At 35.1% G+C, this 15,146-nt stretch overlaps 1 protein-coding gene across 2 annotated transcripts in view; it reads right to left on the minus strand.

The window, feature by feature from the left end:
• Positions 1–2,367: 2,367 nt before the first annotated feature.
• UBR1 (ubiquitin protein ligase E3 component n-recognin 1) overlaps positions 2,368–15,146 on the minus strand; it is a 61,742-nt gene continuing 48,963 nt past the window's right edge. The window contains exons 37-47 of one of the 2 annotated variants that reach the window (XM_082762174.1): positions 15,019–15,115; positions 14,268–14,335; positions 13,924–14,074; positions 12,997–13,084; positions 12,185–12,318; positions 10,904–11,012; positions 9,112–9,168; positions 8,538–8,615; positions 7,765–7,935; positions 5,415–5,516; positions 2,368–4,937 (exon numbers count right to left, since the gene is read on the minus strand). In XM_082762174.1, the coding sequence (XP_082618300.1) occupies positions 4,796–4,937; positions 5,415–5,516; positions 7,765–7,935; positions 8,538–8,615; positions 9,112–9,168; positions 10,904–11,012; positions 12,185–12,318; positions 12,997–13,084; positions 13,924–14,074; positions 14,268–14,335; positions 15,019–15,115 (1,197 nt within the window). In that variant the 3' untranslated portion in view covers positions 2,368–4,795. The remainder of the gene's footprint in view (positions 4,938–5,414; positions 5,517–7,764; positions 7,936–8,537; positions 8,616–9,111; positions 9,169–10,903; positions 11,013–12,184; positions 12,319–12,996; positions 13,085–13,923; positions 14,075–14,267; positions 14,336–15,018; positions 15,116–15,146) is intronic. The other variant, XM_082762175.1, reaches the window with a different exon arrangement.

The raw sequence follows: 15,146 nt of genomic DNA on the forward strand, positions 1-15,146 counted from the left end.
CAAGGAACTCACCTCTATATAAAACTATCATCTTTATGAATTTCTTCATAAGAAATATGTTCAGTTTCTGGTGAAAACACTATGACAGTTCCTGTAGAAATTGCAGTTACGATGTTCCCTTAAAGCTTTGATTATCAGTGAAGACGCTTGCTTTACATTGATCATAATAAAAAATATAATGAATAATATATGAATGAAGCATATTTAGAATTTCCTTGTATCAAAGTAAATGAAAACAGTACATTTCCTTAAAAGCTGGAAGCCTCCCTTCTGCAAACTGATTTTTTAACTGGTATATGGATCATACAGTTGTCTACAACACAATCCGTGATATTTAAAATCTGACAAATTATTTGGTACACATTTGCTGCTATCAGTTTCCAGCTGTGGCAACAGTTCAGACTCTGCATAGGGAAGTCTGTAGTTTAGACAAGAATCATAGAGGCATGAAGCTCACGTAACCTAGGTAGAGTCCTTATTTGCTATGAGAAGACTATCACTTAAATGGATGCTCTTGTCCTGCTCTGCTCCTGCATGCCGAGTAACAGAGGTAGACTGCCTGGAGTCACTGTTGTGCACAGTCTGTCTGGGTAAATTCAACTGCCCAGGGAAGTTCCATGCAAGTCTGAATAGGGAAAAAATCACAAGACAGAAATACTTAGGTTTTGTAACTTGTCATAAAAGCATGACTCACAGAAAGAAAAAGTGGATGAAAGAGGTTTGGAGTCCAAAATCTATGATGGAAATCTATGAAATCTGAGAAATCTATGATGGATTTCTCAGGCTGCCACAGTATGTTCAGCAAAACCTCCAAGCAGAAGTTAAGGTGGATTGGGATGGTCTTTCTCCAAGCACTAGACTCTCTCAATACCCGTACCTAAATAGCATTTCTACTACATTTCTACTGCATTTCAGGTATTTTTTAGGAGAATGGAGATGGTATATTCTGTAGTCTGCTGAAAAAGCCCAGCCACAGCTCCTCACAGATAAAGCAAGGACTTGAAACATTCATCAAATTCACAGCCCCAGTACCCACTTCAAAATGTGTTATGCAGGCTCATTCATTCAAACATGATTCCCAGAAACCTCTGAAGTCTGATAGATTCTAAGTTGTTTAACAACCTGTAGTTAAATTATACAAACTAGTCTTGTTTTTCTTGGCATTGTACTCAAGAGCAAATGATATAAAAAACAGTAAACTCAAGTTTTGATATTTCAATTTAACTTCATACCTGGCCTCTCCTCTTACTCACCATTGTAATGAATAATGCATATAATCCCTCTAAGTTTCAGCTTGCCCTCTCTTGTAACGTTCTGTGACAGCTCCTCTTTAATCTACACTTTCAACAATACAAGCTTAGAGAGATGTAGCTAGGACTAGAAATGACTGGATTCAAGAGACTTATGCAGGAGTCAATTTTCATTGTTGTCCATTTGTTTTCTGTATCCAAAAAAAAAAAAAAAAAAACTTAGCCTCTGTCTGCAAAACATGGATAAAAAAATAATTAAAATTTGTTAGGATTGTGCCACAGAAATGGAACAACCTTCATCTCTGATGAAAGCGCATGATGGCCGAAATCTTCCTACACATAATTTTAATAGTTCTCTTAATTCTCTAAGAATCTCTTAGAGAAATGGTGCTGTGGCTTTTCTTTTTTCTTAACTAATGTGCTTCTTGTTCGAGTGTTTTTCAGAACAATTCTGCTGGTATACTTTACCTACCTTTGAGCTTTTCAGGAGTTAATTCCTAAAAATTAAGAAGAAGCACAGAAAGCAACAGTATTAATACTCAAACACTGCAAGCTTAATGGTGCCTGAAGCTACAACAAAAGAAATACCAGCCAGCAGGTTTTAAAATACAGAATTAGCCAGTACTTCTTACCTCTTATATGTAAGATTTTGTCTGTCTGTGTAGCACTGGACCAAAGCTTTTTTTCTCCATATGTATCACACAGAACACTAGACAAAATACAAACTTCCACTTTCAAGAAGTTAAGTATCTGCCAGACTATTCAGCAAGTTCATCTTTGAGAAGCTATGAAACCAAAATCACTAACTTATCAGTAAAAGGCCATCTGAATATTGCGTTATGTACTGAAGACTTCTTTTAAAAACAGAGAGACACTGCAGGAGGCTGCATCTTTGAAACACTAGGACAAGTTTCAAGTGGAATATTTATTTAAATTAGAAAAATCATTCCACTAGTACTCACTGGTACAATGATGATATGGACTACAGTGATAACTCATGTGGTTTTACTAGTCATTTAATAACTCTTCCCTTTTTCCATGCTGACAGATCCTGCTATAATGCTCCTGTTAGATCAGCTGTAAAGTGTCAAAGTGTCTCCAAATAAAAATTGAATAATCTAAGAGAAGTTACTTTATTTCTTTTTTTAAATATACATATACAAGATATTTTATTTCAAAAGCACAAGAACATTATACAAGTTTCAAATTTACATTTTTGCAATTAAAGATACCAGTATGTGCATTATCAAATTTCTTCTGTCAGCTTGGATGGAACGGAAATCAGTGGCATAAGCATCTTGCGATCACTAAATACAGATTATACTCACAGTGAACAAAACTGCATAGTAATTTATGAAATGAAAGATGACCACACTAGTCAGTGAATGGTACGGAGCCCATTTGCTCATTAGTATGCGCAAACATACAGAGAGATGCAACTTTGCCCCTTCCTCTCTCACTTCTTCAGATACAAAGATATTTCTAGAGCTTTAAACAGGAGCTCACCTGATCAAACCAGCTCGTGTCCTTATAAATATATTATAGTTCAGACAGAAATCAAAGAGTGATCTTACCACATATATATCAGATTTTTGTATCAGTGAAGTGCAAGGTAACTGAAAGTTTTTGATAAATGAAAGGGTAAATATCAGAGGGGAAAAAGTGAATACAGTTTTGGTATCAATGAGACATACATTTGCTAGTTTTAAAATGTTTTTCTTGGTAAGAAGTGTTTTGATGACCTTAGAAATCTCCAGTGCATGCAAGTCTTGATCACAATTGCTTTTCTAAATTCACTATGTATACAGAACTGATGTTTGTCTTTAAAGAATTGTATACTCAGGTTTTAAAAAAAAAAAAAAAAATCAAAATAAGGAGAATGGTCTTAACTGCAAGAAAGCAAAACCTGGAAAACATACTGAAGCTAACTATTTGTATCACCAGGGAAGGATTATAGAGAAAGTTATTTTTAACAAGTATTTGAAATCAGAACAATGTTTGAGTCCACCTGTATTCCATTTTCAGGAGAGTTCTGGTACTGCTCAGTGCACTCACGTACTCTAAAAGCTTTAAGAAACAAGGACAACAGCTATATTTATATCTAACTCATTAATTTGTGATTCTACTCTCGTATAGCCAGTAAGAAAAAAAATCACAGAAAGACACATTCTCAGATATTAATTTGAAAACCTCCCCTTGTGAGCCTTATTAACTTACACAAAAAATCCAAATAGCAAAGGGAGGGGAAATTTAGAGCACTGATAACTTCAAGCTTGGACACAAACGGGATATCCTAAGAAAGCATTTATACCCATCGCCTTACAAATTCCCTCAAGTATATTATAGTTGAAATTTAGAAAACAGAATAACAAACAATTAGAACTGAAACAGATTCACATAGCATTGAAAGAGTTCGATCACAATGTATTAATAACTACCAAAGGGAAAAGGGACAACTTAGCCACCTTCTTTTTCTTTTCTGCTCTAACTAGCACTGAACCACTGAACATGACCCCCAAAACACATTCATTTATGCAAATAGGACTCCAATTGTGACAGAGTATGAAGGGTGGTAAATTCCCCAAACATGGGCAAACTTATTCCCAATTCTTAAATTTGCTGGTTTAGGGACTTGATTTTAGTCTAGTGATAGTTTTGAAGATTTAGTCTGTTGAAGTCTCTGGCTCCTGTATAACTTGCAGAGATATACTACAACTACCTAAGAATATTTTCTTGCTTGTCTCTCAGGGAAAACCTCAGGGGACAAACTAAAAGAAGTAAAACTAACCACAACATAACCAAACAGTGTAGCTCTAACCTCTTAGGATATACAACATTAATAGAGGACAAATTCATTAGATAAAGTGCAGTTCTGGCAATGCAAAAAGCACAGACTTTATTTTTGATGCAACAAGCAAGATGGTAATTCCCCCATGCACTTTCTATGCACACTTCTCCTTTGAAGAGTTTTCTTTAATAAACTCTTCATTAAATTCCAGGATATAGCAGAATGCAGGCTTTTTCTGCACAGCTTCATGTTTGCTGTACCTGTTGCTACAGATTACTACAGACCTGGCACCACTTCCACCCCAACATTATGCCACAGATCTTGATCTATTAAAAAGTTCCAGTAAGCGTGGAAAAAAAATGCAGAAAGAAAGTAAAGCAACTTTTTCCTTAACAATATCATTTAAAAGTATAATCTTGAGGCAATAAAAGAATGTGTGTGCCCCGAAGCACAAGGTTTGGGAAGGTGTCCTCATCAAAACATGTGAAACAATTACAACTTGTCAAAGAAGTGAAAATATTTCTGGACCTGAATGTTCAAATAATATTTATACAAGGTGGCTTTTTTGGGGGGAAAAAAGAGCAAGACATATGACATGAAATTCTGTTTCAATGTATCAGTACTACATCAAACCTAGAGAATTCATCTGTTGTGTCTGAACTACAGTATCCACTTTAGAGTAGATCATTTACTGCCACTCTTCTTTCCTTTTCCAAAGCAATGCCAAAGGTAAGAGATTTCCCTAAAATCAGGAGACTCAAAGCAGTTGCCAATTGAATCCAAAGAAGATCTGGTTTGTTTCTTGGCTCCTGGCAATCTCCTCTATGATGCAGTGTTGCTGCCACAGCAGATGGAGCTTCCGGTAACGCTCCCGACATAGGTGCAGGGGATTGCCTCTTCTTCATAGAAGGAAAGGGAGAATATACGAATAAGCATATCAGAATATCAACTAACAAACTACTCCATTCATAGTCTAGCATTAATGGTAGTAACAATAGACAGTAAAAATTAAATAATTGTATGAACAGAAACTCCAACAGGTCTACTGGTAAAAAAAAGTTTCACATGCAACGAACAGTGACTGTAATTTCCAAGACAACATTTTAGTAATGGCAGTTGCAAATTTCAGATTAAAAGTATAGAAAGTATTCTTGTAAAAATTAAGAAAATTTAACAGAACCAAGTAGATTTTTCCACTACTAATGGCCCATTCCTGACTAGAAACTATCATCAGGATTTTGAAGTTAAACAAGTTCACCGGACAAAGATACGTATTTGTGCTCCACACGTTAGCAGGAGGAACATGGTGCCTAATAGGTATAAGACAGACACCAAAACAGAAATGAAGAAATCAGGAAGGCTAAATATTTACTTACTTCAGTCCTGGATCTGTTTCTCCATATTCATCCAAGTAGGGAGCAGGATATAAGCAACCCCTGGTTTTACCTTCTATAAGGACAACTTTGCAGTCCCTGATTCTTAAGGAAAAATAGCTTCATTTAAAATAAATATCTTCAACATTGCCAGAAATTTACAGTATTTTTCTATAAGCTACAACTTTTGATAGCTTAGGTAGGATCTAAATCAATAGTAGATTCGATTAGCTAGGATTTGTACAAGTTACTTTGCATCAACTCCTTGTTAAATACCACATGTAAGTATTTCCTACTTCATACATGATGTAAGCATGGATTTATTATCCCTGTAGCTTTGCAACAAATTCCCTGTTGCATACAATCCCTACTAGAGTTATTTTACCTAGTAGTTGAATAGTATGAATTACAATAGATTAAATAGCATGGATTATCTTTAGCTTAAGTAGAGCTAAACCAGATCTAAACTAGTGTCTCAATACCAACAGCAAGGAGACTTATCTATCACTACAAGTCAATTTTTTAAATTGATTTAAGTTAAACATATATAATCCTTGTTAGCACTTAAGAGTTTAATAAAAGGAGGAAATATCAAGCTTATTATGTAACATGAGGATAGCCATAATGGGACCTTATTTCCACAGGTCTGAGTTATAGTTATGAGTTATATATATTTATATATATTTATATATATATATATATATATATATATATATAGTTATATATATATATATAGTTATATATATATATAACTGAGTTATGAGGCAGTATCTACGCATCTACAACTCCCTACTACATTGTAGGGTAATGGGATGAGAATTACAATAGGTACCAGAAGCAATCTTCAGACAGTAGAAGTCCTGCTCTTGGTAAGGAAAACAGTGAATTAACCTGTACAAAGCTCCTGAAATTATTGGAGCTAGATGGTTTTCCATACCAGAACCAGTTCAGGTAACTCAAGGATATCCCAAAGGCATGCATTCCATTTTGAACACTGCATTGCTCTGGTCTAGGTCCACAAAGGATTCATCGACCCTCCGAGGCACAAAACAACTTCAGTCCAAAACAAATATCCCATTACAGTGATTTGCCTGTGCTAGCAATTCCAGATGCTATGGAAAACTTCAGAGTTTACAGCAGGTATGTACCTAAATACACCTACTTTGGGCTTGGGTGCTTAGCTACTTCATGACCCTACTTGAATTTTCTTGTTACAGTCACTTCTGTGGTTATCTTAAGCAGCCATGAGTCACACAAGAAACATACCAAACACTATTCAGCTGATTAGCCTGCCAGTCTTAAGAATGTACTTCCCTCCATTTACAGCTGTATGTGTGCACAAGCCTATATTTCATAAGTAATAGAATGAGAAAAAAGTCAATTTACAGTAACTCTGATTACATTGTGAAGGACAATACTAAGCTCAAGCTACAAAGATATTCTGGTTTTGCCAACTTACAGGCCTCTGGATCGCTATTCCTATTGAGGCTCCTTAAAGTGTGGAGAAAAATAAGTAAAAAGTAAGAGTCCCAGATGTTTTGCCTCTGACACCTCAATCAAGAGAAGAGTAAAGTAGGCTTGACAGATAAAGACTGCTGAAAAAAATATCAATCCTAGAACTTTGAGCCTGTGTTTACAGTGTAATTTAAACTTACACAGCCTTAAAGAACAGGCACAAATTACAGTTATTTCCTGTGGAAGATAATACCATAATTATGATCTTCTGATTCTAAGTCCCCAGTTTCCATTTAATCTCATTATTAAAAACTTTACAATACATAATCTTCTAAACACACAGAAGCTCCACATAGCTCCTGATATACTTGAAACTAATCCTATGCTGAAGTAGAAATTCAACCATTTTGTGAACTAAGAACAAAGTAACTAGATAAAGATCAGTTCTTTCTTTCACATTAAGTAGTAAAAAGAAAAATATGTATTAAAAATAGACTGGTTTTAATCACAGAAAATAATCTCTAGATACTAAATTCATAGAACAGTTCATTTGAAAATCCCAGTTTAAGGGAATGGTATGTGCAATTCCAATATACTTGGAAAATTCTAGCCCAACTAAGCCATGCAGGATAAACTAGACACATCACCTGGAAAACAGGCATACTGGTTTTATACCTGGAACTGTATATTCATTCTATAAAGTATATGATCTGACTCAGAACCTAGAGAACACACAACAACTCCCAGCAGCGGTATAACTTTTTGGTATGCTGCATTTTACATCAAAGCAATGTTTTTTCACCTCAGACAAGTCAAGTGCTTTGACATGGTTGTGGTTTTTTACCTTCAAATATTTCCTTTTATTCGTTAATAAGTTAAATTCTGGCTAGCTACTTACTTGAGAAACATACAGACTCCAGCTCCACATTGAAGAGCATGAGACGTACAGGCTCCCAACTCCTCCCCATTCACAAGCTCTTGACAGCAAGTATTCTGGGAACACAACATAGCCCCACAGAACAAACATAATACTGGATGTTTTTGTTCATCATCAGAAGACCGTGGGCATCTAGAGAAAGCATAACCAGAATGTTAATTCAGGAATTTTTCTTCCAATGAAAAGCTAACAATCAATAATGTTCCTAAAAAAAGTCACACGTAAGACATATACTATGTCATAACCATGTTTCACATATCTGCTTTCTCTGGCTCTGTTTTTACATTGCTTCAAAGATTTCAGCTGCAAAATATCTCCTACAAGCAGGACGTTGGACTAGATGATCTGCTAAGTCCCTCCTCATCTGAATTATCCTGATCCAGTCTTCCTGGCATAAAACAGTGTCAACCTGCTGGGCTTCTTGTGTCTAGTGCAATGATACTTTTCAGGTTTATGGGCCAAATCAAACCTACATTGCACTGGTGAAAAATGATCAGCAGATTAAGGTACAATAATTTGATGTGTTACTCTACCAAACACAAGGGACTTCATTTAGCAAGCTGTTGTACAGCAGACTTAAAACACTTGTTACAGTATGGACCAGTATAACCATAACACTGCCTTCATTTCCACAAAATCATTTCTATATACAGTTCTAACAGCAGTTACAGTAACTACACAAACATCAAAATGACAAAACTCCCAGCAAGACGATTAAATAAAGCAAATCTTACCTAAACTGAGATGCTTGATTCAGAAGGCAGCTATAGTCTTCAGGAAGCTCTATTAAACTATTTCTTTTCCTAGGATATCTGTGTAAGTAAAAAAAGATTACAAGAAAAATTATCACAGCAAAAAAAAAAAAAATAATCAACAGCTATAAACCATTATCCTGTTAAGCTTTTGGTCCATGCTGCAAAATTCTGGAGTTCCAGAACAGCTCTTCAGTGCTAGAAGCCCAAGTGAGAGTCTTCACATAGGAGCTTCACCATTTCTACATTCCAGCAATTTCAGCAAAGATGACAAAATTAAATTGCATATTTAACACATATATATACAAAGAAATTTCAAGTTTCAGTTAGCTTTTCTTTTTCGTTAGAGAAAGCTATATAACTTAGTTAACAGAATGCTGTACATTGTTGATGAAAATTCACAGTGTGAGGAATAATATAAAGCCACTTAAAGAGAAATGACTTTTGGTAGCACAGCATGAGAAAGAACAGAAGCACTGCTAACTTGCTCACAAACAAGCACTTAATTCTTTGAACAGTTTTAAGTCAAAAACAAAGGAAGAAAAAAACCACTAACCTTATTGCAATGCTTTTCCCCTTCAAACAACTTAGCACCACTGGGTCAGCACACCACCTATTTCAAACAAACATTTGTAGAAAACAGTGCATGATAATAATACAACTTTAGTATCCATAAACTAAACTACGAAGAACAGAGCATAGATAACATGTCGATAGTTTAGCTTAAACTTTGCAAGGAAAACCTGCTGCTCATTGCAGTTTTGCTTCAGAAAAGTAATATTTTAAGTTTGCTTGCAAAAGAAAAAAACTACATGAAAAACACAATGCTTAAAATGATCAGTATTTCCTTGTGTATTAAAGCTCAGTTGAGTTACAAATGCAAGTAGTACTTATTGATGTATTGACATAGCAGAGTTCTCATGAAGTAAACATGGGCTACAGTACATAGCTCCTCTTGGAATATACAATATAATATCAAATGTTTTCTTAGTAGTCAGTATATTTTATTTAATAACCATCACCCAATGACTATTTTACAATGCATTATTTAGAGATTTTTTTAGTATTCTTGCTTAGAATGGCCAAACAAATCTAACAAAAAAATAGAAGTTGGCAAGTTATGAAACAGAGGAATTGGTAGCTAAAATATATTATTTCTATAAAGCATGAGAAAGCAAAGAGAACTGTAAGAGATGGTCAATCTAGTAATCGTCATCTAGCACACTTCTCAACAACTGTTCAGCTTAGTCTTCTGAAATAAGACTCCTTCAGAAAATATAGGGGAAATCACACGACAGCTTGACAACTGTTAGTATTACATAAAATAGGTGGTTTCTCACTCAAAACCTGGTTTTGGCTGGGAACACTGATGCATTCGTTAGCCCTGCCTCTAGCAATCTCTTTCTAACTTTCACAAGAACCTGCAAGAGATCTGTGCTCCCTTACAAGATCTGTGATGTTTTTGTGCAGACATGTAGGAACTTAAGACAAACTTATTTAATAATACACTTGCTAACATGCTATTAATTTATAATTACTTGTACACACTACAAATGCAATTATAGCAAACTTCTACGTAGGAAGCTATTTAAGGCAGCTAATTGAGGGAAGCTAGGTAACAAAGCAGAACAGAGGCAAAAACCCAAAAAGCTAATGTAAGCCAGAGAATTCTGACAAGAACCAAGAATAATAATTAATGTTACCATGTGCTAAAACAGTCAGAGTAAATACATGAAGACATTTTCCAAAACAATAAAGCAGGATTATTCTATTTTTCTCAGAGATGAAGGCTGGGGGGTGGTGGGTAGTTGTTTGTTTATTTTAACTTGGGTTTCTGAATATAGAATTTTAGCAATTATCTCCTTACTGTCAGATTGCAATGTACATACTAAAATTGCACCTTTTAACCATTAAGATAATTTCTATGGTCATCAGTTTATTTTGGAAATTCAAAGATGACAAAGTACAAAACCTCATATGGAAGGCTATAAAATTTCCTTTCATAGGTCATGTAATCAGCAGTTTTGCTATTGACAAAAATGGACCAAAAGCCAGCAAATGGTACACCAAACACGTAAAGATTTATGATAACTTCTCTGTGCATGAACCAATTTCACTCATGTCTGCAAGCAGTAGTTCTATAGTCTATGGTAATTTAATGTTTAAATTACTAGAGAATGTATAATGTTTTATGTTTAAGTACTTTCAAAAATTCAGTATACCGATGCACATCAAACAAACATTTACAACTCTAATATGAACTTGAGCCCGATTATTAAGAAATTTGACCTGATTCCCACAAAGCCATTACACTGCAGAAACATGGCCTGCCCATTCTCAATTAGTACCTTTGAAGCAGTGGATTTACAGTGTCCCAGTATTCCTGGAAGAGCAGAAATAAATTGGTGGGTAGAGAAAGGTAACTACAAAGTGCCTTGAACTGCCCTTCTTCAGAAACTGCAAGAGAAAAAATACATGAGCAATTGTTAAAATGTTTCCACACTGCTGAATACTTCACTCAAACTACAGTTCTTGTGATTCTTCTTCCATTGAATACCCATCTCCCAGCCAGAACATAGCTCCTTAGACAGTATAATTGTCTGATACTCCATTGACTTAATCAGGGCCTGAATATCTGCTTTACGTTTGTTAATAAATTGATCATTATTATATTAAGTCTTGAATAAGTCATAATTAAAACAGAATTCCTTGCTTAAACTCCATTTCACTGCGTAATATATATAAGATGTTGGTACAGCAGATTTCCCTCTTTATCATATTTTATCTTTTCACTATACTTTGGGCCTGCAATGATATTTAATTTTGCTATGATCAAGTCAATGCTAACACACACAAAGTTGTGCAAGGTTAATAGTTTGCTGAGTGGTCATTTATTGGCTCTTAGCTGCAGAAAATGGAACTGTGGCTTCACCAGAGAGAATCCTTCCTACAGAATCAAAGTTCCAGACTGACAGTAATGACGAGATCATATCCCAAAGTGCAGAGATTTTAACTTGCATATCCTAATCAAACTCAAATTTAGTTCAGTTTATATAAATTAAGACTACATTGAGTCTCAGTTGTTTATAACAGTTTGGGTCATCCTTTCCAAGCAGTTGATGATTCTGTTTTTCCCTACATTTTGACCAAAAAAAAAAAGTTTTTGTTTTAGTATCTATAATGAGTTAGAATTCTTTAAGGAAGACATTAAAGCTCTACAACATGCTTTATTTCTACAAGGCTTTATTTTGCTACATTTGTCTTAATATTTACCAACATTAGCAACTGCACAAGGTTTTCTTTTCTAATATACTCCAGGCTATTTCTCAGATAAATGACCCTTACTGTCTTTGTATCCACAAATACTACCTATACATCATTGATAATTCATGTATTTGTACACACTCAGAATTAGCTCTTTTCCATGAAAAAAAAAAAAAAAAAAAAAAAAAGAGGTTTAGACCACCAAACTTCTCATACCTGTCCCTTCCTATACAAATAAGTATTTTCTTTTCTTTCCAAGTCTTAACGTATTAGCTGTTGTTATCATGAACATTTTAAAACCCCATTACTCCAGGAAAAGAGTAAACAACTTCAGGATATAGATACATTTGCTTTCTCATATTTACCTTGTTGTAGCTCCTCAGGCGGAGACACTCCCAGCAAATAATGAAAAAATAAAGCAGCACAACGAAGGTAAGGCATGATGCCTTTTTTAACACAATCCCATACAAGCCAGCCTGGAATATCCTGACTAAAGCAACTGTAATACACAAATGAGAAATATCTGCAGTAATTAATTCCGTATTTGGTAACCTGACTTTCCAAAATGCACAGCAACTATCGTGCATGTGAAAAATTACTCCTATTACTTAAATACCAAATTTTAAATTTAAACTTAAACTTTTAGACATGTGACAGCATTGTCAATCCTATAAAAACATTTTTGCAACTAGCCTTTGGGGGTTGCAATTAGATCATCTTTAGCATTCCTTCCATCCCAAAACATACCCTGATTCCACAAAAATAAATCAAAGCAGAATTTGTAGAGGGTGCATCCACATTTTCTAGCTTATTTTGTCATCTAGATAACAAACCACTCAAGAGCCTGTAGCTATAACCATAGAAGGTCTGGTAGGAAAGGCACTAATGCTCAAGCAAATAAGCAATTTTGTTTAGCTGTACGCTATTCACCTTTCCTTTTATAGTAGAATTATTTTCTTCTGCTTGGAAGGAAAATCTATAACAGAAATCTAAAAAATTCAAAGCCAAAAAAATAACCTCCCCCTACTTTACCTTACACAGTTTGTGATTGCATTGCCCTCCAGAATGAACGTAGGTAATTTTTCAAACTTAAGACTAAGAATTTTCTCTGTTGCTTACAAGTTATTGCCTAGGGTGTTTCTAGAAAACACAATACTATAACTGAACTGCTACTTACCCACTAGTGTACTGGCAAACCTCTCTACAGAAAGACTGAGCAGAACATGCCTCTTCACTGTTGTCATGTGATCGAGCTGTAGGGGATTCTGCACAAAGATAAATCACACTGTAAACACACTTCATTTGTGACACACATCTCATTTTATATAATCTGACCTCTTTTTTTTCAATTGTATTACAGAAATGTTTCCACTTTATTTTGCTTAATTCTTTTTTGTTGTTTTTAAGCTAAGAAGCGTTCTCCTAAAACTGCATGCTATAAAGAATAATATTGATTAGTGCCCCTCTGCTCAGCCCCATGTAAACACTGCTTCCTTCCCATGATCTTCTGAAGTTATTGTCCTATATGGATTAAGTTACAGGAAATTGTTTCATTTTTTGCTTTCTTTTTTTTGTCCTGTCACGTTCAAGAAAAAGGGAAATTGTAGCTAGGACTAACTGTAGGTTACCGACAGTATTTAACAGTAATATGAAATACAGAGAAAAGTGAAATTCCTCTTTATTAGTATAGAAGATTGCATACTTTGGATGTGGGTATTAAATAGGTTGAAGGGTAAAGGAACGTATATTTCCAAAATCCATGCTAGTTCTCAATGTGCAGCTCAGACTGCTGCTCCCGGGGTAGTGCTTTGTTTCTTCTACAAGGAGCAAAGGGTATAGGAAGCTGCCTACACGACTGACTTGATCAAGCACTAATGTGTAAGTATTTTGTTTTCTTCTGCAAAACACACAAATGATATAATAAAATGCTCTGAAAATGATAGAGCTACTTTTTTTAACCAAGAAGTTATTTCTACCTAGGACTAAATGTCATCTATTCTGAAAAAGTTCATACTTGGAAGACACCAGTGGTTGCTATCAATATGTTTATCTATTAAGAAATTTTGTAAAATGCTAAAATAATACAACCCAAATACACCCCTACCTTTTGCTGAAGAGATAACGATTTGTGTTATGTGTGCTAGCGTAGTCAGATGGAAGAGGTAGAGGTGGTTATAGGCTGAACTAATTGATGAAGGTTGCAAGTCTACAGCATCCTCCCAGTATAAAGATGGAAATGATAACACAACTCCCACCTACAGTGAAAGGGAAGAAGTAAATATCAAAGTAACAAAAATTTGGTAATAATTACATGGGTAATATGAATTATTATAACTTACATTCCCACTATATGGTTACATTTCATTTGTAAATGAAATAGTAAAATTACACAGAAATCTAAACTCTAAAAAAGTGTATTAATATGAAGAATAACATAAACCTACTTACCAAAACGTGGAACATATCTACTTCTAAGAGGGATGGAGTGTCTTCCATTTTAAAGTTTGGTAGAAGAACTACAAAATAAATATATTAATTACATATTTGTTATGCGCTTTCCTCTTTCAGACCAAACCGCAATATCAGAATCTGGTGTCAGAGCCTGAATCACTTGTGTTTTCATCAAAAAGAGGCTAAGCCTCTGCAATGATAAGAGTATCTAGCTATTTCACTGCTTATCACTTATTTGACTGCATCTATTTAGCAACTTCCACGTGCCCAAGCAGCTCAAGATTTTCATGACAATCTCTTCAAAATTCTGAGATAAAAATCTCTCATTTATTTCTTCGTCTCACCCTTAACACCATGTTAAGGCAATTCAGCAGAATCCCAAAACCTGTACCACACCTAAGCATCCTGTCCAATACAAGGCACGTCAGATAATGGGATTCACAAAGGCCACCACATTAAACAGATTAGCAAGAAACATGGAGGATAGGTATGCGTCTCAACCCAGTTCTACCTGAAATCCAGGTATCTTAAACTTTTTTGTCGACTTCAGCAACACAGAGCTGGGTCAGAGCTATCATTTACTTTAATTCAAGCAAAACTCGGTAATGCAAGGGAACATAAGTGAAATTGAAGTTAGCATTGTTGTCAGTAGTCAGTCCTTTCCTTCTATGGTGTATTAATAGCATGCACCATCTTATAACAGAAACTTCTGCGACACAAAAGATAGGAAACACAAGGAATACAATACCTCCTAGAAGACGAATCAGATGTTTCTGAATCAGGACTTGTGGTGATGTTGTTCTCTGAGCAGCTGCAAACTGCACTAATGCTTTAAGGCCACTGTGCTAGAGCACAAGAAAAAACAGTTGGACAGGA

Source organism: Aythya marila (assembly GCF_965140915.1).
Source record: "Aythya marila genome assembly, chromosome: 5".
NCBI lineage: Eukaryota > Metazoa > Chordata > Aves > Anseriformes > Anatidae > Aythya > Aythya marila.